The 23,817-nt window shown below is 39.1% G+C and overlaps 1 protein-coding gene across 3 annotated transcripts; it reads left to right on the top strand.

Annotated features, from left to right (window-relative positions):
• Positions 1 to 11: 11 nt before the first annotated feature.
• KIAA0753 (KIAA0753 ortholog) lies at positions 12 to 20,822 on the top strand. Of its 3 annotated transcripts, none has more exons than XR_008237408.1 (15): positions 12 to 109; positions 1,138 to 1,281; positions 2,368 to 2,980; positions 4,321 to 4,427; positions 4,720 to 4,782; positions 5,617 to 5,832; positions 7,007 to 7,217; positions 8,593 to 8,792; positions 9,951 to 10,120; positions 10,915 to 11,001; positions 11,168 to 11,258; positions 12,603 to 12,776; positions 13,852 to 13,937; positions 16,176 to 16,396; positions 18,753 to 20,822. XR_008237408.1 is itself a non-coding variant. In XM_052803011.1 (15 exons), exons 2-14 carry the CDS (start codon positions 1,192 to 1,194, stop codon positions 15,996 to 15,998), a joined length of 2,229 nt encoding a protein of 742 aa, XP_052658971.1. In that variant the 5' UTR covers positions 12 to 109; positions 1,138 to 1,191; the 3' UTR covers positions 16,176 to 16,788. The 3 variants fall into 3 exon arrangements, 2 of the variants coding, with proteins under 2 accessions (XP_052658971.1, XP_052658972.1); XM_052803011.1 differs by lacking the exon at positions 18,753 to 20,822 and adding an exon at positions 15,874 to 15,998 and having other exon boundaries at positions 13,852 to 13,933; positions 16,176 to 16,788; XM_052803012.1 differs by lacking the exon at positions 18,753 to 20,822 and having other exon boundaries at positions 16,176 to 16,788.
• The last annotated feature ends 2,995 nt before the right edge of the window (positions 20,823 to 23,817 follow it).

Below are 23,817 nucleotides of genomic sequence, written 5' to 3'. Positions count from 1 at the left end.
GGCCCGCGTCGGGCGCCGTAGTTCCGCGCCGCGCCGCCCCGGCGGCCTCGCCGTTTCCCGGCGGCCTCTGCGGCGGCGGTTGCCAGGAGCGGGTTTGAACGGCGTCTCGGTAGGTCCCGGCGTGAGCCAGGGCCGTCTGCTGCCGCGAAGGAAGGAAGGAAGGAGGGAGGGAGGGAGGGAGGGAGGGAGAGCGAGCGGGCGGCCCGGCCCGGCCCGGCCCGGCCCGCTGGTGCCGGTCTCGCCCGCCCGCCCGCGCGGGCTGCTGTGAGGGCGAGGCGGGGAGGAGGCCGCCGGCGGGCCGCGGGGGCGGGAGCGGCCGCCGCGGGCTGTCGCCGACAGGGCTGGGGGGCGAGGTAGGTCGGCCGCCGGGGTCTGACTTGCGGGCGGCTGGAGGGGGGTCGCACCGCAGGGGAGCCCCCCTCGCCAGGGGCGCGTCGTGACCAAAAGCTGGCGGCAGGCACGGCCAAGCAGGCGTCCGGACTCGGGGTCGTGTGAGGCCAGAAGAGCGGTGCCTGCGGCTGAGCTGAGGCGCGGAGACAAAGTCTGTTGTTCAGTCGCGATAGAAAGTTTTAACAGCGTTATGTGTCGGGTCCTACTCGTTTTTTAATTCTCAGAGGCAGGTGACGGAGACGTAAGTTCCTGGCTGTCTCCACGCATCGCTTTTATTTTAAATGCTTCTCTGTGAAGAAGTTTAGGTATGAGCGTGCCCTTGATCTGTTTTCCTTTGACACTAACTTGTACAGACCTGGCTGCCTTGAGCACTGCCTTAAGCACTGCCTTAGGCTACCTTGCTAGTCTGTTGTATTTTCTTATTGCAGTCACCTATTTCCCTTTTAGGCAAGTAATAGCTATAAAGGTTCTGCAGCAGTCTTCTTACGGTTCGTAGTGTGAGCCTCATAGTCTGTAATGGTGCTCCTCCGCTCTCCGTGGGGGTGTGTAAAAGAAGGATATAAATTGTAAATTTTGCTTTAAACAGTGGGACTGTACTCTCGGTTTTGTGGACCACCTGTGTGAGTACACAATACATTTTCTGTTTCTACATGGCTCCTCAGGTTGGTTCTCTATCTGTTATTCACATCAGACCTGGGATTGCTTTTGAGAGGCAGAAATAACGTATGGTTGTTCTTATGTTCATAGTTGTAATTGTAAGCAAAGGACAAATAACTGGATTTTGGGCATCAAGCCAATGTGATGGGACCAAGCAAGCCAACTATGTCTGATGCTACATTTGCATTCGCTACTCAGCTATACAGGAATGAAGCAAAGGCTTTACAAACACAGGTATTATCTGACTTCTGCAGCAGTGCTGAATTGGTTTTAATTTGTGATCGTTACAAAAAGATGGTTATGACCTACTTCCTGAGACAGCCCACTAGTGGGTGTCGAATCTTCATACTTGTTTTCATGATGCTGTCATACATAATCTTGACACTGTCCTTTTGTAAGGGTATAGATCAGAAACTACATCTAAATATTATTTACCTGTCTGTTGTGATTTAATCCCAGTAGGCAACTAAGCACACAGCCATTTGCCCACTCCCCCCTGGTGGGGTGGGGGAGAGAATTGGAAAGGTAAAAGCATGAAAACTCATGGGTTGAGGTAAAGACAGTTTAGTAGGTAAAGCAAAAGCTGGCGGTGTGAGAAGCAGGAAAGGCCTGGACTCCGTGCAAGCACTGCTCAGCAATAATGAAAACATTGGTGTGCCATCAATGCTGTTTTCATCACAAATCCAAAATATAGCACCATACTAGCTACTATAAAGAAATTTAAGTCTATCCCAGTCTAAATCAATACACTATCTTAACCTCTTATTTTACTACATGGAAACGGAACCTAGAAACTTTATTGTGGTACCATGTTTCAGCTTTCCATTTCTCCTTCATCATGCATCTCCTTCATCATTTCTCCTTCTGTTACCTTTGTAAATTTAGTACTGCCTTACTAAACCACTATGATATAATCCTACCCATTTATATTACTAATGTTAATTGTTCTTATAACTCATTAATTTCATTGTCAGAACTCTTAAAAAAAAGTCTTTATAAGGGCATTCATTGTCCATTGCCCAGTCACTTTGGAGCAGATTTTTCAATGTGTGTACCCTCCCTAAGGTGCCCACACTAAGTTGCAGGTAAGTGCCTAATGTTATTTACAAGATGATCTAAGTGCTTAATTCAAAATAATTTTGAACACTGGCATTTGTCTGAGTGAACAGAATACCTTGCATGCCTTGAAGAAGTATCATCATGACAGAATACGTTCTAATATGAAAGAGTATCCATTTTCCTTACTGATATACACTAGAGGGACGTCACCTGTGTAAAGTGTTCTGTGTAACATCAGCTTTTTTTTACACTTTGGAACAGCTCCAGTTTAATAGAAATGTTCCTGCACTTCCAGAGAACTTGGCTCTCAGATTCTCTAACCCCCGTCCAATTATAATAGAAAAACTGAAGGCATCCAATGATCAGAGAAATCTAGCTGGAAGTGAGGACCCCAGCATAAGAAGCTCTGGCATGTTTTCAGCGGTATCTGAAGAGAGACTAAAATTGGCTATTCAGCTAGCCAAAAGGGACATAAAGCGAAGACATCTTGAAGAGCAAGTGAAACAACAAGTGTTTGGAGATGCTGTCAATAAACCATTGTTGGCCCAGAAGCCACAACAGCAGAAGACTGAGGTATTTGAAAGTCCAGAAAATAAGAATGCACTGAAGTCTCAAACTTGCTTGAATTATCAGCAGAAACTCAGTCAGCCTTCCAAAGTGGAGACTACCACCTCTGGCGCTAAAGTTTATCTCTACACACCAAATAAGGGAAAGCTAATACCAGCTGTTTTGGACTCTCCACCCACCCATGACACAGGACTGGACTCCAAGCCAAATGTAAACAAAAAAGAAGATAAAAATGTGCAGGAAGTCCTACGGCTGCAAAAAGAATTGAGAAGCTATGTCCAGAAAATTGAAGAACTGACTAAAAAAGGTGTAAGACTGAACAATAATTATGTTATATAAATGTACAGTAGTTTGTTGATTTGTTTTTCTTTCTGTTTTTTGGCTTGGATTGGAATCCGTATTCAGTTCTGGAATTTTGAGAACCATCTGCTTTTTTGAAAATCAAATAAAAGCTAGAATGGCTAGCCAGTTTAAGCAATATCAGGGTTTACTATCTCTAAGCGTTTGTGGTGAGTTCCAATCCAACCTGCAATGATAGTAAATTAGTGGTAGGCTATTTAATAACGTGGGTGAAAAAATACTGGTGTTTGTAGGCCTATTGGCTAGATATTCAGACTGCAAAAAACAGTATCATTATTAGCCATATTCTTATCAGTGATGAGAAAGGGGGCAACAGCTGGTAAAATTTCATTTCACAAGTCTGACTGACCTAATTTATGGCTGTGCAGTAGCATGATTAATGTGCTTTCTGACACTGTGTTTTGGGCTAACCCTGGTTGGCAGTGAAGCACCACAGGCTTGTGCTCCTTTCCCCCCTGGTGGGACAGGGGAGAGAATAGAAAGATTAAAAGCAAGAAAATTCAGGGGTTGAGATAAGGATAGTTTAGTAACAGAAGGAAAGAGGAAGAAGAAAGTAAAAAACAAAACAAGTGATGCAAAGGCAATTACTCACTACCTCCCACAAGTAGGCCCAATGCCTGGGCAAAGGGCAATGAGCAATGGCTACCTTCCCCAAAAAAACTCTGTTTTTTATTGCTGAGCATGGCATGGAATATCCCTTCGATCAGTTGGGGTCAGCTGTCCTGGCTGTGTCCCCTCCCAGCTTCTTGCACGCCCCCAGCCTACGCACTGGCAGGGCATAGTTGAAAAAAAGAGAAAGCCTTAGTGCTGTGCAAGTATTGCTCAGCGATAGCCAAAACACTGGTGTGTTATCAACACTGTTCTAGTTGTAAATCCAAAACAGCACCGTACTGGTGACTGTGAAGAAAACTAACTCCATCTCAGCCAGCTGCAGTATACACTGCATCGCTTCTTTTGTAATAACTAGCTGGAGGTTTAACCATTCCTACCTTTGAGTGCTTTACCTGCAACTTTGTCATAAAACTAAGGAGTCATGTGATTCTCTAAGCTGTAACCAATAAGCTATATTGTATAAGAATGTTTAGTCAAATTCTAAATGGAAATATGATGTAGAGTTAAAATAACTAGTTTGCATTACTCTTCAAGGGAGCCCTGCAAAATATGATACACTGTGTATTGGTTCTGCCTGAAAGAGGCTTACTGCTAAATTATGTTTGTTATCATGGCTTAATCAGGATTTTCACAGGTTAAATCAAGACATAAAACTTTACATTTCATGCTTTTTAGGGAGAGAGAGAGAAGTTTTAGGTCCTGATGAAGAGCAACGACTTTGCACTAGGAGACAGAAACAAGCTGCACGGTCAGCTCGGATGCTGTATGTACTCCAGCAACAGGTAGGAACTAGCATTTTAAATTGGGATGTATAGTAGCCAGTTTATTGTGATGAATTTGACAGAAATGAACTGAAACAAGAAATTTGATCGGGTTATCTATGAACTTCTATGGCATTCTAGTTCAGATCTGAACAGCGTGATTAATTTCTCTCATGACTGGACAGAGAGATGAGCATCACTGTTGGAAAATTTGAACTTTCACTCAGATGTTACAGTGAAGATTAATTGTTCATTTATAGACGTGGAGCTAATTCTGACTGACTTCCCCCCCCCCCTCCTTCTTGATAAACAGGTGAAAGAAATTCAGGATGATTTAGAGAAACTGAGTCCTCATAAAATCAAACATACCAAAAAGGTAAGACATAATTATCCTTCAGGCTGTGAGTAACTTATGGACAGAAAGTTTTCTAGCTAATTGAGTTTGATTGTCTAGGGTACACCCGAGCCCTCTCCAGAAGGGAGATTTTCTTTGTATCTTGCACGTTTCATCTCATTCTCACAGAAGTATGTCTGTCTTGGTCTGATACAGCCTTTCCTGCTTCCTTCTTCTCCTCAGTTCTTATCTGTCTGCAGTAAACTGGAGAGGAAGGCTGTTGGTCTTCTGCTTTTATGTGGGTTCTAATTCCTTCTTCATTGCATTTCCTTTTCTGAATAACACTGTTCTACTCTTGACTACTTTTTTTAACATCCTGTTGATATCTCTCAGTCTTATTAGCCTCCTTTCCGATTTTCTTTGCCCAGTGTCTTTCAGAAAGATAGTACTGAGATCAGGCCTACTGTTTGGCCAATATTGTCTGTTGCTCTCTTGTGCTTTTCCATCACTTGTATTTTCTTCTGTAACAAAAACTGGGGGATGGAGAATGTTCTATGTTTGTGCAATTGTTGCATGTTAGGGTCAAGCCCATGACTACAGTACTCTGTTGGCATAAGTAGTAGAAACATCAGAATATGTTATAACCAGGCTATTTTATCTGAAGCTAGCATGATACTTGATATGAGTACTGTTGTGTAGTACCTTTAGTAGATGACTTAAATGCCTGTTTTGTTTTGTCGCACAAATGGCCTCATGTCAATCAGAATTATCCCATGCCTGTGTGTTTCTCTATGAAATTTTGGCAACAATTCTTTGAATAGTATCAGTATTCATAGAAACTATAGTTATGAAAGCACTTATTTTTCATTTTTCCAGTCTCGAGCAGTATCCAGATTGGCAGCAGCACACAGAGGAGCTGTACGAGCCTTGCAGGCATTTGCCAATCAGTTTACAGATCAAACAGAGCAGCAGATTCCTACCCACTACAAGGCACTGGGCAGTCTCATTCGACAACTGTCTCTCTGTTCTGCCAAACTAGAATTGGATTCTTCCATTTCTGACATTATCATAGACATTTTGCTGCAAGTTGAGGTAGGAAAAAACATTTTGTTTTTGTGAAGGCAGAAAAGATTTAGTGAAATATGAGACTGCAAACTATATTGTGTGTTCACAAAATGGCAGATTATCTTTCTGTTGGTTGGTTGGTTGGTTGGTTGGGTTTTTTTAAAGGCCATATTTTCTAATGCGTAAGTACGTTTCTAAATAATGGTGGTCTAAAATAGAGTTGCATCCTAAACATGGAAGCTACCTGCTGCTGTTCTTCCTGTCTTTATTGGTTCTCTTGGTAGAATGAGGACTGGTAGTGATAGTGGTAACAAAGCACCAGTTTCTGATTCATATTCCATTTTCAGGACTGAAAGAATTGCGTTTTATACATTGGTGTAAGTTACATGTTTATTGTTTTGCGATGCATGCTTTCATCATCAAGATTAGTGATGAGCATCTGAGACTCACATGTGGTGGTGGGTGCAGAATTGTCCAGGCAGAAGATAAAGTTGTAGCTACAAGAGTTACTTAAGCTCTATGCCCTTCAAATGGCTTTTGTTAGTGATATCTGATGTCTTAAAACATGTTGTTGGTATAATAGAAAAGTTCTGATTCATGTTTCCCGCTGCAGTTCCTACCTACAAGATTTATTTTATTTTAAGTAAGAACCTATGTAACCTGAACTATTATGAAACCAGTATTTAATTAATTTTAATAAAAGCAACTGATAAAATAGCCATAAGATATTTTATTTTCCTTAAAATATTGTTCTAACTGTAAGAGCTGTGGTTTTATTTTTACTGCTCTGAACTGCTTATGAGAACAGTAACGGTGCTAACTGCCTGGGAACAGGAAGGAGGTAGAGTTGTTTAAGTTTGGATTTAGCATCAGAAGAAGTGTCTGTCTGTCTTACTATAGTCATGTGGGCATTTTTATTTTTTTGTCTGTAGCCTTTGTGTCCATTTCTTTTTGAACATGCTGCAAGCAGACAATTTGCTGGACCCAATTGTAAATACAAAAATGCAAGCCTTTTCTGTAAATTTAAGTTAATGTCAAGAAGCTTCTGCATGAACAAGCTATCAGGAATCATCACTACAACAAAAACCAAAACAAAACCACACCAAAAAAGTTCCAACTAGTTAAAATCTCTTGAATTTGCTTCTCATTATTACATCAGGTTTACTGAGAGAGTGATTAAAATTCTAAATATTTGGTGCAGGATCTGGATTCACTGCTGGAAAAGAAACAAACACCCAAAAAAGTGAAGAAATGTATTTCAGCATCTCAGGGCAAATCTCCAAGGAACACTGAGACATTTCCAGCCAGAAAGCAGCTTACATCTCCAAAAGGAGAAAACAAACTTCTCGTCTTAAAGGGACAGCATGGACAAGAACCTAGAAAACCTCCAGCTGCCAGGAGTCTCGCAACTGGTTTGTATTTTGAATTATTAAATACATTTTTATCAGATAACTTACCATCTGCAGTTCAATTTTGTAGTATGTTACGTGTTGTTGGTCAGAAGTGTGCAACAGCCCATATGTAGTTTATCAGATTCACATAGCCTTGTTATGAATTTTTTTCAGCTGTTCCCCTGATATGATCGACCTGCAGGTTTATATGCCTCTTTATATTACTATTATCACCATGTTCTTAATATTTTTGTCCATTTCTTTTACCGTGGGCTACACTTAGAGTGTTTTTCTGCAGTTACAGACACCTAAATGGCAGTTTACAGGTTGACGTTAATGGTGCATACAGAATATTTCCAAATATCTGCCTAGAAAATGCTGTATAAATATATTATTTTTGAATGCAAAGTCACTAACTGTTAGCAAATCTCCAACAAAGCTATCGTTGTTTAACTGTTTACAGTGAAAAGATACACTGAAGCCTTGGCTCAGAAATTTCCTTGGTTTGTGCAGTTTCTCTACTTTTGAGAGGGGTGGCTTTTTTTTATTCTTACCAGTTCATTAACGTTAATGTCTTCTGCACAGTAATCACAGTTTCAGTACCTAAAGATGTTAACTGATAGTTAAGCTGAAGACTTTGGTTTTTTGCACTACTAGTTTGCCATGCAACCATTGGGAATTGGTTTACTTTATTCTTTTACTTCATATATGAAAGGAAATGGGCTTTATTCTTTCTGAAGGTATTGTAAGATAAATTTACCACCAATTTTGACACCTCGTGAAAGCCATTATAGCTTATTACATTATTATATAACCTATATTAATTGTTTTTCTTCTTTGGGGTGTCTTTCTCATACCGCATACTGTCTTTTACTAGAATAGTAAGTATTCCTTTCTACCCCTAGGTAAGGGCGAGAAGAATTCTATGAGAGGAATTAATCTTTGGCAGTCCAGAGAGACAGTATATTGACAAGCATCTAATGGCTTCCACGTGTCTTGCTGCCTAAAAAAGAATGTTTTGTTATCACTGCCTAGACCTCGTATGGCAATTACTACCAAAAGGCTTTCCCGTGATTTTCATATATATGTGTATTTTCAAATATCTATATACATATAAATATGTATATGCACACAACACGCAAAATCTCCTGTTCACTGAAACAGTGTAAGAAAGACAATTTATTTAATACTTGTCAGGAAATACAAGGGGGTTTTTTTTCTTTTTTTTATTTGTTTTTTTATTTATGATAGAGCTTAAAAGTTCATGATTAAGTATAGCTAGCATAACAGAAGTATCAAATGTAGAAATAAAGATGATTCTTGCCCCTTTCAACTTACAGTTGAAAGTTTATTATTTTTGATACAGATAAACATTGACATGTTGCAAATATTTCAGCAGTTCAGAAGGCAAACAGTTGTGCTCGTATATTGCACAATAAATTCCGAGAAGAAAATGACCCACCTGCGCCAGAGAGAAATGCCACTTTACAAGGAAACATAGATGCATTGATGAGAGCTAGAGCTGTAAAAAAAGATCCCAACCTTGAAAGTGGCCCTTTGAAGAAGAAGGGCATGTTAGTACCTGCAAAATCACAGGTATGGAAGTGATAAAAGAATTTATCTTTCTTCTACTTGTCCTCTGGGATTTGTTATATAATGTAAGACACTGTAAAGCTTTGTAGTTCCTCACAATTTTTTTTATTCCGATCTAGGAGGCACAGGGGGATAAACTACGTCATCTGCCTACATTATTTCCAGTGGTTATGACTATTTTATCAAATGTTTTTTTGAAAGTAGTGTTATTGTTCCTTGGAAATGCACTGTACAACTAGAAACAATAACAGAATTAGCAAGGACAACTTCCACCGAAACTAGTTTCATGTTTGGAATGAGCATGTTTATTTTACAACTCGAAATTAAAGCTGAAATATTTTCCTCTTATTGGTCACCCTCTGTCATGAAAAATGCGCTCAGCAGTAATGTTGTGCTAATGCTGATGTTACTAGGAGGATATAAGTTAGGCAGATACTTCTTTAATCAATGAAGTATTATAAAACTTCACAATACAAAGTCTTGTTTCCTGGTAAGTTCTTCTTAGAACCAGCAAGAGGCTTCTGTAATGCAAACAAATGAGTTCTCTAAAGGATATTTCAAAGTGCTAAATTCTGCAAATAGTTGGGTTTTTTTATTAAATGCCTTTTTTTTTTTTTTTTCCTTTCCTTGGGGTATCACCTTCAGCTTGAAAAATCAGATCTGATACAGTAATGCATGCATATGTAACTTTACTGCTTCCCATATCTAGCTATCAGTGAGGATTGTGAGCAGGAAGGTTGAGCATTTCAGTAGTTCATACTGAGGTGACTAGTCTAAGTGTCCTTGTAGCAAATATAAATATAGCAGTATTATAGTTTCATGGCTGAATAAAATGTTACCTTGGAAAACTTCTATTTGGATTTATTAAGAGTTAACATAGAGTCTAGTTCTGAAAATTTCAAAACAAGTTTTTCCCCATGAAGAGCAACATTGGAAAAATCGGAACTGTTTGCAAAAATAATAGTTGCAGGATTGAGCATATGTTCTGTTCAGGCATAGTGGTACTTCCCTTTAAATCAGTTGTAAAACATCCACATAGGTCAACTGTGCAACAAAGCCAGCAGGCATGACTTCAAGACAAATTCCGAAGCAGAATGCAAAATACTTTAAAAATTCAACAACTGGAATGTATGTTTTTAATGTGATTGTGCTAATTTTAAGGGAGTGCTGAAATCTCTAAAATCAAGACAGGTACAGCCTCAAGGAAAGCATGCCCGATTTCAAGAGACAACTATAGCTTTCCAGCTAAAAGAGAACAAGCGACTTGTTAAGGAGAGCAGAATACCCTGCGTGCCTCCAAACCCTACACCTCCACCTGTTTCACCTAAGCGGTATGTTCGCAGTCTAGTGGAACCTGTCTTTACCTTGCTTTCCTGTGAAAATGCTGCTGTATCTGTACTAGTAAATAGGCTGGATTTGACGTGGCCGTCAGACCATGAAGGCAAGTGGCACAGCACAGCTCGCTACCAGATAGTTGTATTCTTTTCCCACTCGGCACAAAGTGGCCTCATTCATACAGCCTGGGAAGAGCCATTGCTTTATGCTTTTTCCTGGGTCAGGTCCAAGTATTCTCTGGGAGTCACAGGCCAAACTATGCTAGGCAGGGCATTGACAAAACACACAGTATGCAGAATGGATATTCACAGCACTGCTTTAAGAAGGTAAATATTATCTCCCAGTTCCAGAAGGACAAAATATATATCTTTGTCCTAGCCAGTAATAGAGTGCAGGTTTGTTTATTTTAAACTATATTTGGCATCCTGTAGACCAAAGCTCCCCAAATTTAGTTTGCTTTGGGACTGCTGTTTGTGGCAGTTGAAGCAGGAGATCCTGCTGCTGGATCTGTACTAGGCAGTGTGCATGTTAAAGATCAGGAGCTCGTCTGTCCAGGCAGTATTTGTGGATAGCCGTGAAGTTGCCTGTTTGCCAGTAGCAGAAACATAATTGAAGATCCCTGGTTCTCAGCAGAATTTCCTGGCTTTTATGGTCTTAAAGTTGGTATTAATTTTCTCTCTGAAGTTTTTTGCAAGTTTTCTAAACTAAGACTCGGAATCACATGATTTTATTCTTCAGTTGTTAGAATGTGCATTTTGTAACCCTCTATGTTACTGTTTTGTCTTTGAAGACTAGCATGGCTTGAAGCAGAAACTTCAAGAGTCAAGGTTCTAAATGACCTTCACAGAGGAGAAATGAAAAAAATACAAAAGTTAAGGTAATTACTTTCTTTGAAGAGCTAATAAATGGTGTCAGATCTGATATGGTCTTCTCCCCACTCCCACCAGTCCCCCAAAAAGTACATTTATGTGTTTGGGTTTTTTGAATTATTGTTGTCATACCAAGTTTCAGAATGGCATTGTTATTTGTTCTTTTTTGTGTAGGTCACAAAGTGCTTCTCCAACCCAGCATGCAGACAAAATTGAGAAGGCAGTACGGGAGTGCTTAGAACCCCTGTTAGACAGGACACAGGTAGTAAGTCAAGCTCATGCCACTATTTGAAGGATGCCTTTATTGCTGTAAAACATTTATAAAGGGGCAACACACAGTTTCTTTTCAACTTAATGCAAGTCATATTTATGTAGTCAACACAGTTTTTGACATTTGGGGAGTGTATTTCCATTTCAATATGTGGGTCTTGAAATATTGTAATGAAGTTTGGCAAAACTGCATTAAATTTTATTTGGTTAGCTTCTTGTCAAGTAGATGCATTTTAAGTTGTTTTTGAATGGTCGTAACAGTTCCATGCTGAACATGACTGGACTTGATAAGATTACTTCAATAATTCTTATAATACCATATTTAATGCCTAAATAAATTTCAACTGGTAATATTAATGACTAATAATACAGAAAGCTTGATTATCACAAGGGGATTTACACTTTATTTGGAAGATCCATCTCTCCTTGGAAACAAACTGTCATTTGAAGGATTCTTCATTTATAAACCACCTTTTAACTCATGCAGCTGAGAAGGTATATTCTGTCTGTATGTTATAGGTAAAGCTGTTTGACATTTAAGATTAATTTTTATCTTTGCCATATAGCAGAATGCATCTGGAAAAGTAGTACTGATTTCCCAAACTTAGCAATTTCAACTTATATAAGCCACATCTTTACAAGCATGTGTGCCTTCTAAAGTATTGTTTTGTACCCATGTACATTATGAAACAATGAGAAAGCTCCTTCCAACATCATCTCTTTTGTATATTTTTTGCTTGGTGTGACCTTGAATGCATAAAGTTGCTTAGGGGGAAAAAATGTTTTCACATAAAATAATACAGGTAAATGAATAGTGATTATTGTACCACAGCTAACTGGTAAAATCGAACACAATTGAAACCTACAGCTGTGGCCTGGACCCTATATATTTACTCATTACCACCTGGAGCTGCTGTGAGACTGTTCCTGTGTGCTAAGTTAAATGTGTGTGTAGTGTTTCATAAGATGAGGGCCTTCATTTCACTTTCTTGAATTCCTGGGTGATGTCTGAACCTGTGACAGTTTCGCCTTCAGTTTGGGAACATAGTTGTGTAGCAAGCTTTTTCCCATATTCATTGATTTTATTGGTAGGAACGTACTAAGCTGTTTTTATTGATCTGGCTTATTGTGTGGGTAGAAGGAAAACAAGAATTTGTTTGGATTTTCATTGAAGGGAAAAGTTGAAATGACAATTGGATTACTTCCATGAGCTGCTGTAAGAAATGTTTGATTTGTAAGCACTCTTTCCCCCCAGTTGTTTTTGTGGGTGTTTTTTCTTTTTTTTTTTTTTTTTTCCTTGCATTGGCTGTGTAGTTGTTTGTTTGTTTGTTTTAAATAGCAGGTTGCAGCAAATGCAGATATTCTGAGTGAAAAGCTATTGGATGATCTTTTGGAAGATACTGCTCAGGAACTGTGGAGTATGGAGCAGCATGAGAGACTCCAGACTGAGGCTCTGCCTATGGCTGACACACATAGTCTGGAGTCAATGTTGCAAAGAATGGAAGAAATTGAAGTAAGATTTTCTCTGTTGATTGGTCTCATTAGTGCCAGTTTCTTGTTTACTGTCCATAAATTGTAATATCTGTAAGTATCTACCTTCTTAAATGAAGCAAGGTCTGACTGGATCATTGTATGAAATGAAAGACTTGGAAGGAGTTTACACTTCAGCAAAACGTGTAAGAATAGAAGAATGTTTGCCCTAATGGCTTTATTGCTAGCTTTAGAGTTGGTAGACCTGAGTTTGCTTCCCACCTCAAGACTTTGTGGCTTAGATCATTGTATGTGAATGGGAGAATCAATATGGCGATTATGTTGTCTCACAGATTGGAAAGTGTTTGAATGTTTACGAATTAAATTTTTTTTTTTCCATTTTTTTGTGATACAGGATCCTAGTATTCTAGTAGCATTAGCATCTCGAGGAAATATGCTCTAGCAATCAAAATATTTTACAGGGCAACATGGGGAAGTCAAATACATGGTTATCTCTGTCCTTATTTATCCATCTTTCTATGTAAATATTCATGAGGTTATAACTTACTTGACTTGAACTTTCTTATATATTGGTTTCTTAAAAATTTTTCTTTGATCAGCTTTTCCATAGTTTTTGGTTCAAGTCCTATTTCAACCTTCCTGTTCAGTGAAATTATCATAACTTAGAACTACTGAGTTTAGTGCCGTTTACTTCTAGAGATCCATTCATAAGTTGGAAGCGTGGAGCTTACATTGTGCAGTGTCCTTATCCACATGAGGCACTTAAGCATACGTTTGAATTCACTATTGGTAAGGCAGGAACAGCACGAGGGCCCTTCAGTTGTTTGGCTAACTGCTGAAACGGGAGGAGTTGCCATGGTACTGGCAACTAGTTGAGTCTTCAAGTATGGCATTTGGAACAAGATTATTATCTGTGATTTCAGATTTCTGTGTTATGTGAACTAGGCAAAATAACCTTTTCTGTGTTATGTTAACTAGGCAAAATAAGCCTACTTTGACCAAGGAGGATCATGACCTGCTTTCCTATTGGGTGATAACTAGTATAGCTGAACTGCTAAGTATGTGTTGATTGATTAATTTTGTATGTTCAAAACCAGAGATACCAGGAGGCTGTACGCAGGAGATTCACCCGGATTGCGTACAGTGATTCCGAGTTCTGGGGCCAGGAGGACAAAATGGGTAAGTCTCTTTTTAATGCAACTTGGTTTTCCTGTAATCTGTATCTTTAAATTCAGATGTTTTGAGATCAAAATCATTGGATTATGTGTGATGAAATAGCACCATCCAGACACATTTTTTACTATAAGTGCTCCTTTCAGAGGACTGTTTCTAAAATATAGTTCTAAAATCAGTATTTTAAAAAGGAAGGATCTCTTCTGAGAACAGGCTGTCATTTTCTGCAAGCCTTTATTGGGGCTGCATTTGGATGGAAAGCACTGCTAGTGCAACTTAGCTGAAGGATAGGAATCTTTAACACATACTTCCAATCATCAAATGTAAAGTTTGAATGTTGTCCCTTTTCTAGGCATTTGTCATTCCTTAACTTAGATATTTTCTTTTCTACCAAAATGTGAGTAGTGATTTTTGTGCAGTGAAGATGATATTCCATAAGTACCTACACTCCCAATTCATCTGTAAACTACTTGAATTTACTGCAGAAGACAGCTAGTTTACTTTCTAAGTCTGAGGTATCCTAAAGCCACTTCACTTCTTTTCTTGTTAAGCTCTTCATGACTTGCCTGTCTTCAGTTTTGAGAAAAGGACTGGCAAATCTAAATCTTAATCTTGAAAAGAGTATTTAGTGTGTTCTCATGTGACTTGATTCCTTTGAAACACCATTTATTACTTAGCAGTAATCATTTTCATGCTGATTAATTCAAAATTATTCATAACAGTTCACAGGCTGAGGTAAGGTATAGTGAAAAAGTCTGTTCCTGCTGTTGATTTCTTTAGGCAGGAGCAAGCAGATATTTATCTTCTAGTTTGTTTCTCCCATTTTCTTTCCTTTGTTTTAATAAACTATCAGTTTAAATGGCATAGAGTTCAAGAGTAAATGTTAGATAAATATTAGTGTAGCAGTGAATCCGTAACAGTTTAAGGTTTTTCTGGCAGTACACAGAAGATAACATTAAATTACTTAAGCTTAGAAGATTTTTCTCTTTCCTTATTCCTTTCAAGTGATGGTGATACTGTTTTTAGATCTTGCAGTGTACATGCAAGTTTAATTTTTACAGCCTCAGAAAATCTGGATTTTTCTGTACAGAATTCATTATCCAATGTCCTTCAGCAAAAAGTATTTAATCCTTGAAAAAAACTACAATTTGGATGCTTCCAGTTCACATTAATCACATTTTTCCTGCTTGTTTTTATTGGATAGAAAAATAAATGAAAGAATGTAAAGTACTTCAGATTAAAGATATAACTCACTTTTCACATCAGATTAAATTTTTAATTGAGAGGGACCTAAGTAATATTAGTAGAAAACTGTTCACTAATGAAAGGTAGCATTCCAAACAATAGTTTGATGTTTCCCATACATAGGTGTACATACTTCAATATTGTTTGCCACAGTGGCATGCTAATAAGGATGACTTATGCTTGTCGCTTTTCCCATCCCCCTGCTCTGTTCTTTATCATACTATTTGACTGAGTACAACAGTGAAGCTACACTGATCTTCTGAGCTGAGTGTCTGATCACATACTGACTTTAATGGAACTGTGGTTTTTTTACACCAGTTGGAAAAATCTCACAGTAAGACTGGTGAAGACTTAGCCCAAGTCTTGTTGGATTTTTTTTCCATGTCTTGGATCTACTGCCAAGCTAATAGACTACACTCATTTTAGAGTGGCATTTTCTCTCTCTTCTCTAGAAGTACCCACTGACACAACAAACTATTTATACTAAAGATAGGATTTCTAAAATGCTCAGCTTTAATACACCGAGCTGTTGGAAATCCTATATTGAATTTACATTTTAGGGGCTTGTCACCTTCAATACTTTACTTATCTGAAGGACTTCCCCTTAAAAGAAGGAAAAGTCTTTGTGAGGACTTACCTGCAGTAAATGTAGTTTTTCTCTTCCAAAAAAACAATTTTAAATGTTATTTTCCTCCTTCTAGAACAACAAATTGCATCAATAGCTAAAAGACCTACATCTCCTCATCCAATTCAGATAACCAAATTAATTGGACGCACAGAGCCAGAAGTGAACATTTTATTTGAAAAAGTTTTTGATGGCAAGTAAGTGGAATATTTGGCCTTACATTAAACTGTGGTGCATATGAGCTGTGTGTCTTCATTATAGTGTTTTCATTACAGAAAATGATGGTTACTATTTGAAGAGATTTTCTGATCCTTCAAAAAGATACTTGAAAATCTAGTTCTTGCTTAACAACTGTTTTATCTTTTCAGTGATGCTGAGGAAGAGGAAAACAAAGCAGCAGAGGAGAAATTGCAGACTGGAAATGACATTCTGCAGCCCTTGACTCGGAATTCTCTGCAGAAAGAGTGCTGTGTGTGTCTTTCTGTGCCAAAGCATATGCTCCAGAGCATCTTGGATTATAACAGCAGATACAAGCATCACTTAAAGCTTATTTCACATGAGGCAGTAGGCAGTTTCAATCCATGGCAGATCGCTGAGAGGTATATGAACTATCTTAGTGTTTCTGAAGTGAATGTATCAGCTGATGAACAGGTTTTTCTGTCCTTATTCAGGAAAGGAGTGGGGAGGGTGCCATTTAAATTCCAAATTGAAAGCCACAAGCAGTCAGCTATTGGACTGTTTCTCTGCTGGAACTTGGTGTTCATGGATTTTTTAGGTAGTTGGATAAAACAAAAGGATATGGGAGCAGAATGTCCTGGAGGAGTGATTATTTTCACGTCTTTCTATGGTGTTACCACAAAAACAACTATGTAAAATACAGGGTAACTGAAATTATTTTCAGAAGACTATCATCAACAGGTAAATTGAAGGAAAACAAAAATAACTTTTTTTCTTTTTTTTGAGTGAAAAAGAAATAAAGCACTGTAAACAATTGTGGAAATTTTAATCTTTGTGGAGAGGGATTACGAAGTTGGTGTTTCATGGAACAACAGTAGATATTCTTTAAAAAGAGACCACTGGCCTTAGCGCAGATTTCAGTGCTTTCTCTTCCACAAGTCTTCATGCTTCATGGAGCTCACTGCAGGAGGTGTGACATAGGTGGCTTACCATCCCTTAGTACAAATAGAGGTGAAGAAGCTGTAAGTAACAGTCTTTCTGCTGTTCACTTCCTGGCAAAGAAAAATTGTTTGTCACACTTTCACGTCTGCTAAGCAAGCAGGGCAATGTAAGCTGAAATACCCACCCTTGCACTAAAGCTCGAATAAGTATTTTGATTGCTCAGTACCAGGTATAGCAACTAGATTATATCACTGGTTATTGTTTCCTTGCACTTTTCTTGAGTGATTGCCTATAATTGCCTAGAAATCATTTTAAATATGTACGAGATATTTCAGAAGTCACCTATTGGTCTTGTAAAGTCCCAGCCCCAAAAAAGCATGGAAATACAGGCTGAACTTGAACCTTGCTAGTCCTGTTCTTCCAGAACTGAAGAAATACTGGCACAACGTGAGTTGGCATAGAGGGGTCATTAATTCCCTGCAGAGTGGAAATCAGAAGACTTCTGACTATGGGAGGAGAGAAATGAAAGAAGAAAACTCTGGACTATTAAGAAAGAATTACAAAATCTAACTTCAGTGGTTGTAGATGGAGTGGTTTGCCATAATTATCTGTATTGGCAGATTGGACATCAGGCTTAATTGCCAAGAGTTTTTAAACTTCTGCACACATTTTTGATGTAGTAGTATTGAAATCAGCTCATTTGAGTAACATTTGGCATCTGCATCAGTGTTTCCAGGAACAGGTCCTGCAATATTTCAGATGACTTGCATGTGTGAAGTTAATCATGTGTGGTGATGGTTTTGCCCAACTGTGGATAAGTAGGCAAATGTTTTAATAACTGTGGTTAGACCACTGTATTTGAATCTGCTGAACTAAACCACTGAAATATGCTTTGTCAGTTCTCAGTACTGTCATTCTGCCTTCTGAGCTGTGCTCCTTTTTATAATAGGTGTGAGGCTGAGTAGTTCAAGGACTGGCACCTTCTTGGGATTGGCAGATGGATTAAATGGCAGTGAATCTCTCCTGACAGCTGAATTCCACTGCTGCCATTTGCCTGATAACATGTTGTTACTTGAAATCAAACTACAGATACAATCTGATATCCAGCATACTTCATTGACTTACTCTTACCACCAGAGGGCATTATAAATCTTTTTACATAAAATGGTCTTCCACAACGTTTAAAAGAAACACTCCCATGCTATGCTCAAAAGGTCTTAGAAAGACTAACTTTATAATAATTTAGGATACATGCACAACTGAAGAGAAGTTTTCAAGAGGCCAGTAAACAATTGTGTTCTTACACTAAAATAAAACTACCCTTTAGTTAGAAGGGTAACTAAATAAAAATGTTACCCTTCTGTAACATCTGCTGTGGTCCAGAGATCACTGAAAATTGAAATTTCTCATCTCATTTTTCCTTAAACTTTATTGCTGTCAGTAATGCCTGATTCGGCGGCAGCTAAAATCAATAAGAAGCTTCCCATTTACTTCAATGGCCTTTGGATGAGCACCATAGTATGTTAACTCTTATTCCCAAAGCAGGATTAGTATCTAAGAGTTTGAAAAAAGGAAGCAACCAAGATGCCTCAACACTTTTAAGCCTGAAGTATGTCCTTTGCTATGAACCGGTCTGAGGAGAGAATTTCTGATATCTTATGCAACACATACCAGAACACATATCAGATCTTTTTTTGGGCTAAGCAGTAGAAAGAATGAAAAAAACATGAGTATTTGCCTTTTCAAATCAAATCATTGATATCAATGGAATGAATTACTGGAATTTGAAATCTGACTTTCTGAACCTTTTTCTTTTCTTCCCTCCCTCTCCCTCAGTCTTGCAGAGCAACTAACAGAAGAAGCCTTAAGTGATGTGGCAGCAGAACTGCAGGATGTTTGTGAGGATTATGCAGAAGCTGTGTTCACATCAGAGTTTTTGCAACCAGCTCAGTAAATACTTTCAAATCTGCCCCATTATCAAATGCAACATCAGCCTCAGTCCAACAGTGTTATCAGATGATCTCATTTTTCATGTTTTTTTAAAAGTCTGTGAGATTCTGTTCAGGAAATGAATTGAGTCCATCAAGGATTCATCTCAGGTTTTTATAAAACCATTATCATAATGTTTTCCTTTTCAGACTTTATTATACTGCATTTATCAGGACTTTTTTTTTTTTTTTTTTCCCCCCAAGTGTTTCAATAGAATGAAGTAAACTGTTACAGGTAAAGTTTATATATTTTGATAGGAACACCGATCCATTTGTATACCTGTATTACTTCATTCATTTTTATGTGTGATCTTCTGGGGAGGAGGACTGGGTTCAAGCAGTGTCACGGACTTAACTGTACTGTGCCTCAATTTTCTGCTTTAAAATGGAAAGAATCTGACTTACCTACCTCATAAGGGAGCTGTGGGCTTGAGTTTATTCTTCTCAGTAAAATCCATTGTAGACATCTGATAGTTGTGTCAGAAGAATGAAGCATTATTCATATTTCTAAAGCCAGAATGGAACAGCCCAGAGTAAAAGGTGTTTGGTTTGCTGTTTAGGGCTTTCAGTGTCATGTAAGAAAGATGTCTGACCACCATGCTTAGCATATATACTAGGATTAGTTCTTTTGGGGATGTGGCTATCCAAAGGAAGGATTCTTATGGCACAGCATTAAGCAGATGTAAAAACTTTAGCATTGGCTGTATTCATAGGCCAACAGCCTGTTTGGACTCTTGCAATCAACTTCTGAATGTAGTACCTCTTCTGTTGGTTTCTGAACATCACTAGCACATTATGCACAGACAAATGAGACCTTTCAGTAGAAGCACATCATGGAGATTTTCTTCCTTTTTTTCTTAAACTAGTCTCAAATATTATAATTTTATCAGCATTTAGTGATACAACCCCACTTTCCTTACTCTAAGAATCTCATTGAAATCAAGAACAAGAAAATAAGTTAACAATTGGCATTTCTGCAATATTGAATTAACTTGTTCGTTTCAAGTAATCAATGTACTAGTTTGGGTTATGTCTGGAGCAAGCAATGAATAATAATTATTTATGGTAGTATTCTAGGGAAATGTGAATTCAACCCTTGAGGTAACTGAAAAACCAATATGACAGTCTGCTTCTTTTGACAATTTTTTCTCCAATAGTGTTCAACCTAGAACAGAATAATTTTTAACTTTCTAAGATTATTTTTATTGCCTCTAATTAGAACATACATTTTAAAAATAATTTAGTTTTAACTGAAGCCTGGTTTACCTTTTTGTTTGTCTTGAATTTGCCCCAAATGTAATGATGTAAATATTACTGCTGATGTGTGACTTCGCTGATGTGTGATTTCTGTGATTTGAAACACTATGGTTTTTATGTCTAAGATTACAGAGATAAGCCTGTTTTTAAGTCCAAAAGACTAAACCCATAGCGTCTCTATGTATGTATATATATGCTTGTGAAAGTATTTTCAAGATGTTTTATTTTTTAATAAACAAAACTTTCTTAGGACTGAACATAGTTTTAATTTAAGATAACTTCCATCTAAACCCATTTGGAATCGTCAGCACCCAACATGTAAGGGAGACCCTAGCAACATTAAAAGAGTCAGACTACCATATCCCTCAAAGTAATGTGGTCATCTGTCAAGGTAAACATACTTTCTTTCTTAAATCCCGTGGTGCTGTGAGTGATATCCTCTGACTGATGATGCCAAAGTGAACTTTTATTCTGGATGAGAATTTTGTGGCATTTGGGTGCCGCCTTGGAGCAGAAATGGGTGGAGAGTGAAGGCTTTAGGTAGGATCCCTGACTTCACACTCTTCAGTCCTTCCTAAGGAATTTAAGTAAAGGATTTTGTAATGCATTATTTACATATGCAAGCTAGGCAATTACAAAGTTGCTACCCTGAAAAATTTCATAATGTAGGGCTTCATCTTAAAGTGACTCTGCATGTCATTCTTCCTAAGGGACAAATTGGCATCAAGCTGGATCAACATTATCCATGTGCAAAATTCTTGTCACAGTATATTGATAGAGACTATTTATGGGGCTTAAATCTGCAATCATAATACCACTGCAATTGTTAGCTATGCATCTGATGTGCCATGTTAACTAGCCGTGCACTTATTTAAAGCACAGTCATGCATCTGAGTCCATACTTCTTTAAAGTTAAGTCATGGGGGAGTACCAGAAGCAGTTTCAGATTTTAAAAGTATTTTAATGGTATAGACAGTGAAGAATACATTTTCTTGAAGACTGCACTGTTTCTCATTGCTGAAAGTCTTTAGCTTAGATATCCAAAATACGCTATTCCACCTGGTGTTGCAGAGGATCTACTTCCACGCATCTGGACTAGATTTCATTGTAAGAACTTTGCAGGCCTGTTTTTTTCTTGATTATGTGCAAGTTTATTCGGTGTCAGAACTGTGAGAGGGAGGAAGCAAAACCAGCATGAAAATTCAGTGGTTCTACAGACGTGTGGATGACTCCAACAAATATCAATTGCTGCAGTCATATATAGCTGACGTAGAATTAAAGTTTACAGAGTTGTTCGGAGTAATTTAGGTGATGACTGGTAGAAGCGTCTCAGAGCAGTTTGGTGCAAGGGCAGTGCCATATTCCGGGTGCACCAGCAGGCATTAATTGCCCCAACCAGCCTGCCTGGGACCTCTGCCTGTGGCCAAGAGCCCCCCGTGCAGTCAGGCCAGTCCTTGGTCCTTGCCAAAGCTGTGCCACAGGTACAGCCACGTCCAGCCCTGTCCCCTGCTCATCCAGACTCACTTGACCTTGGCTCCGACTCGTTGCCTCTTGTGGTCTGGTGAGGCCTGGGCTGTCGGTGGGACCTGTGACTGTTGCCGTCCTGCCGTGCTCAGGTGCTGTGGGACTGTGTCCTGCGGGTGCAGTCCCTTCCCAGCCTGCGCCGTGGGTACCCTCGGTTCCTGGCTTGTCCTCCCTCCTGTTCCTCCTTCCTGATAGATAACTAGGTGTGTAGGGAGCAATGAAGCAAGGGGGTGAGGGGTGACTCTGGAAAACCTCTGAGGACCCTGGAGACAGGAGTGCACATTTGCATTCTACAAGGAGCTCCTGCAACTCCTGCAAACTTGCAATCTACTCTGTAAATATTTAACTGTAGAAATTAAATTGGCATGCTTCTGGGAGTGAGGTAGTTATGGCAACAGTGTTTGCTCTACCAGTGCTTTGGAGAGCTACTTTTTTCTAATGCTGGACCTAATTCAACTTCCATTAATGTCAATGTAAGAGCATAATTGAACTCCTTTCTTCTCTTTGGCTTGCTTTGTCTCTGGGTTACTCCTGGAGGCTAACTTTCTGCACATCCTGCTTCTCTATGGACTACTTTCCTTCCAGGAAAAAGAGGTGGGGTTTTTTTGGTTTGGGGTTTTTTTGAGAACTGATTCACCAGCAATGGGAAAAGGGGCTCTGTTTGTGATGTACATGTCAGTCAATCATCAGACAAATAGAAGATCTGCTTCAGTATACCTGCTCAAGGTATGTCCTGAGGAACACAATAGTTTTCAAGTATATTTTTCCTCAGAAGACCCCACATTCTCTCTTGCAGCATGCTTGAAGTACTAGATTGCACTTATGTTTTAGGATGATAGTCTGGTCTGAGAGAAAAGCAGGTTGAAGGACGGTGGTCCCAACTGGTCATTTATCGTGTTTTCTTGTGCTTCACCTGTGTGTTTGTGTCTGCCTGTTGTCTCTTGCATAACAGAGGTTGCAATGTGTTGGTAAAAGGGCTGCCTCAGTTCACACAGCTCCTAGCGCAGGGCGGGAAGCATCTGACCACTGGAGCTCCTAACCACCACTACAGTATTAACGTGAAACAGAGATCTGGCTGGCAGAACCTGCCTTCTGAAATACCTCATTGAGAACAACTGAAATAAATGCAAAACAGGATTTCATTTTAAATTGCAGGTATCACCCTGCACATAAGGAAATATAACCTAGTGTTCGAAGTTCAGTCCTTACTTCCACTCATTTTGTGGAGACAATGTCTTTCTTTACTGGTTGTTTTCTTTATTCTTTTTGCTGTAGGAAGATGTCTCTTTTCACAGAATAAACTTAGTCACTGCTGCTGAGCGGTATTTTTCAAGGACTGATATTTAATATATTTACTTTTTGGTTTTAAATGTTCTTTTAAGCAGCCCCCTGATTTGCCAAGATGCTTTTGGACATGTATAACTTTCAAAGCAATTATATAGGCATGGGTGTAAAAATTGCTGAATTCGGAGCTAATTCATGAGCTACATGAGTTTTCCTTCAGTCAAATTGCTACTGTACCGCATATACACATGTAAATCTAGCTATAGATTCCAGCTTTAAAAAAACACAGAATGTGATCCCACAGCATCAAGGTTGTAGTCAGTGCTTTCCTTTTGCCCCATTTTCCCTCAGTGGAGATTTGTATTTTCAGTCTAGCTGTGTCAGAGGCACACACGCAAAAGACAGGGTCACCCTGACAAACTAGGGCACATGCTGTGGGCAATACCTGAGAGGGTTCTGTTGCTGTGGCTAGTAGCTCAAGAGGCCAAGATGAAGCAATCTCGTAGTGGCCATGAGAAAGCAAGAGCCTGTGGTCCCATGCAGGAGCAAAGGGGCTGGGTGGGCTAGATTGGCCACCGCTGCAGTGACTCTGGTGTTAACTGGTCTTAGCCTGTATGAGAAGGTAACCAGAGTGAAAATGCTGCAGCTTGGGACCACGTGCAGCTATGTGTTTGCTGTTTCCACTTCGCTCTGTAGAAGGTGTTGCTGGAATACTTTGTGTGTTTCCTTCTGGAGCTGGGAAAGCTGCCTGAGTGCCAGCTGGAGGAGTGAAACTAGTCCCTGCTTTCTGGAGCAGGCCAGCTCTCTGGAGGTTAATGTAGGTAGACTTCCTATGGGGAATAATACAT

The sequence above is a fragment of the Harpia harpyja genome, chromosome 12 (assembly GCF_026419915.1).
Source record: "Harpia harpyja isolate bHarHar1 chromosome 12, bHarHar1 primary haplotype, whole genome shotgun sequence".
NCBI classification, from domain to species: Eukaryota; Metazoa; Chordata; class Aves; order Accipitriformes; family Accipitridae; genus Harpia; species Harpia harpyja.
Note: the sequence above shows the minus strand (reverse complement) of the source record. Positions and strands in the feature narration are given on the sequence as shown.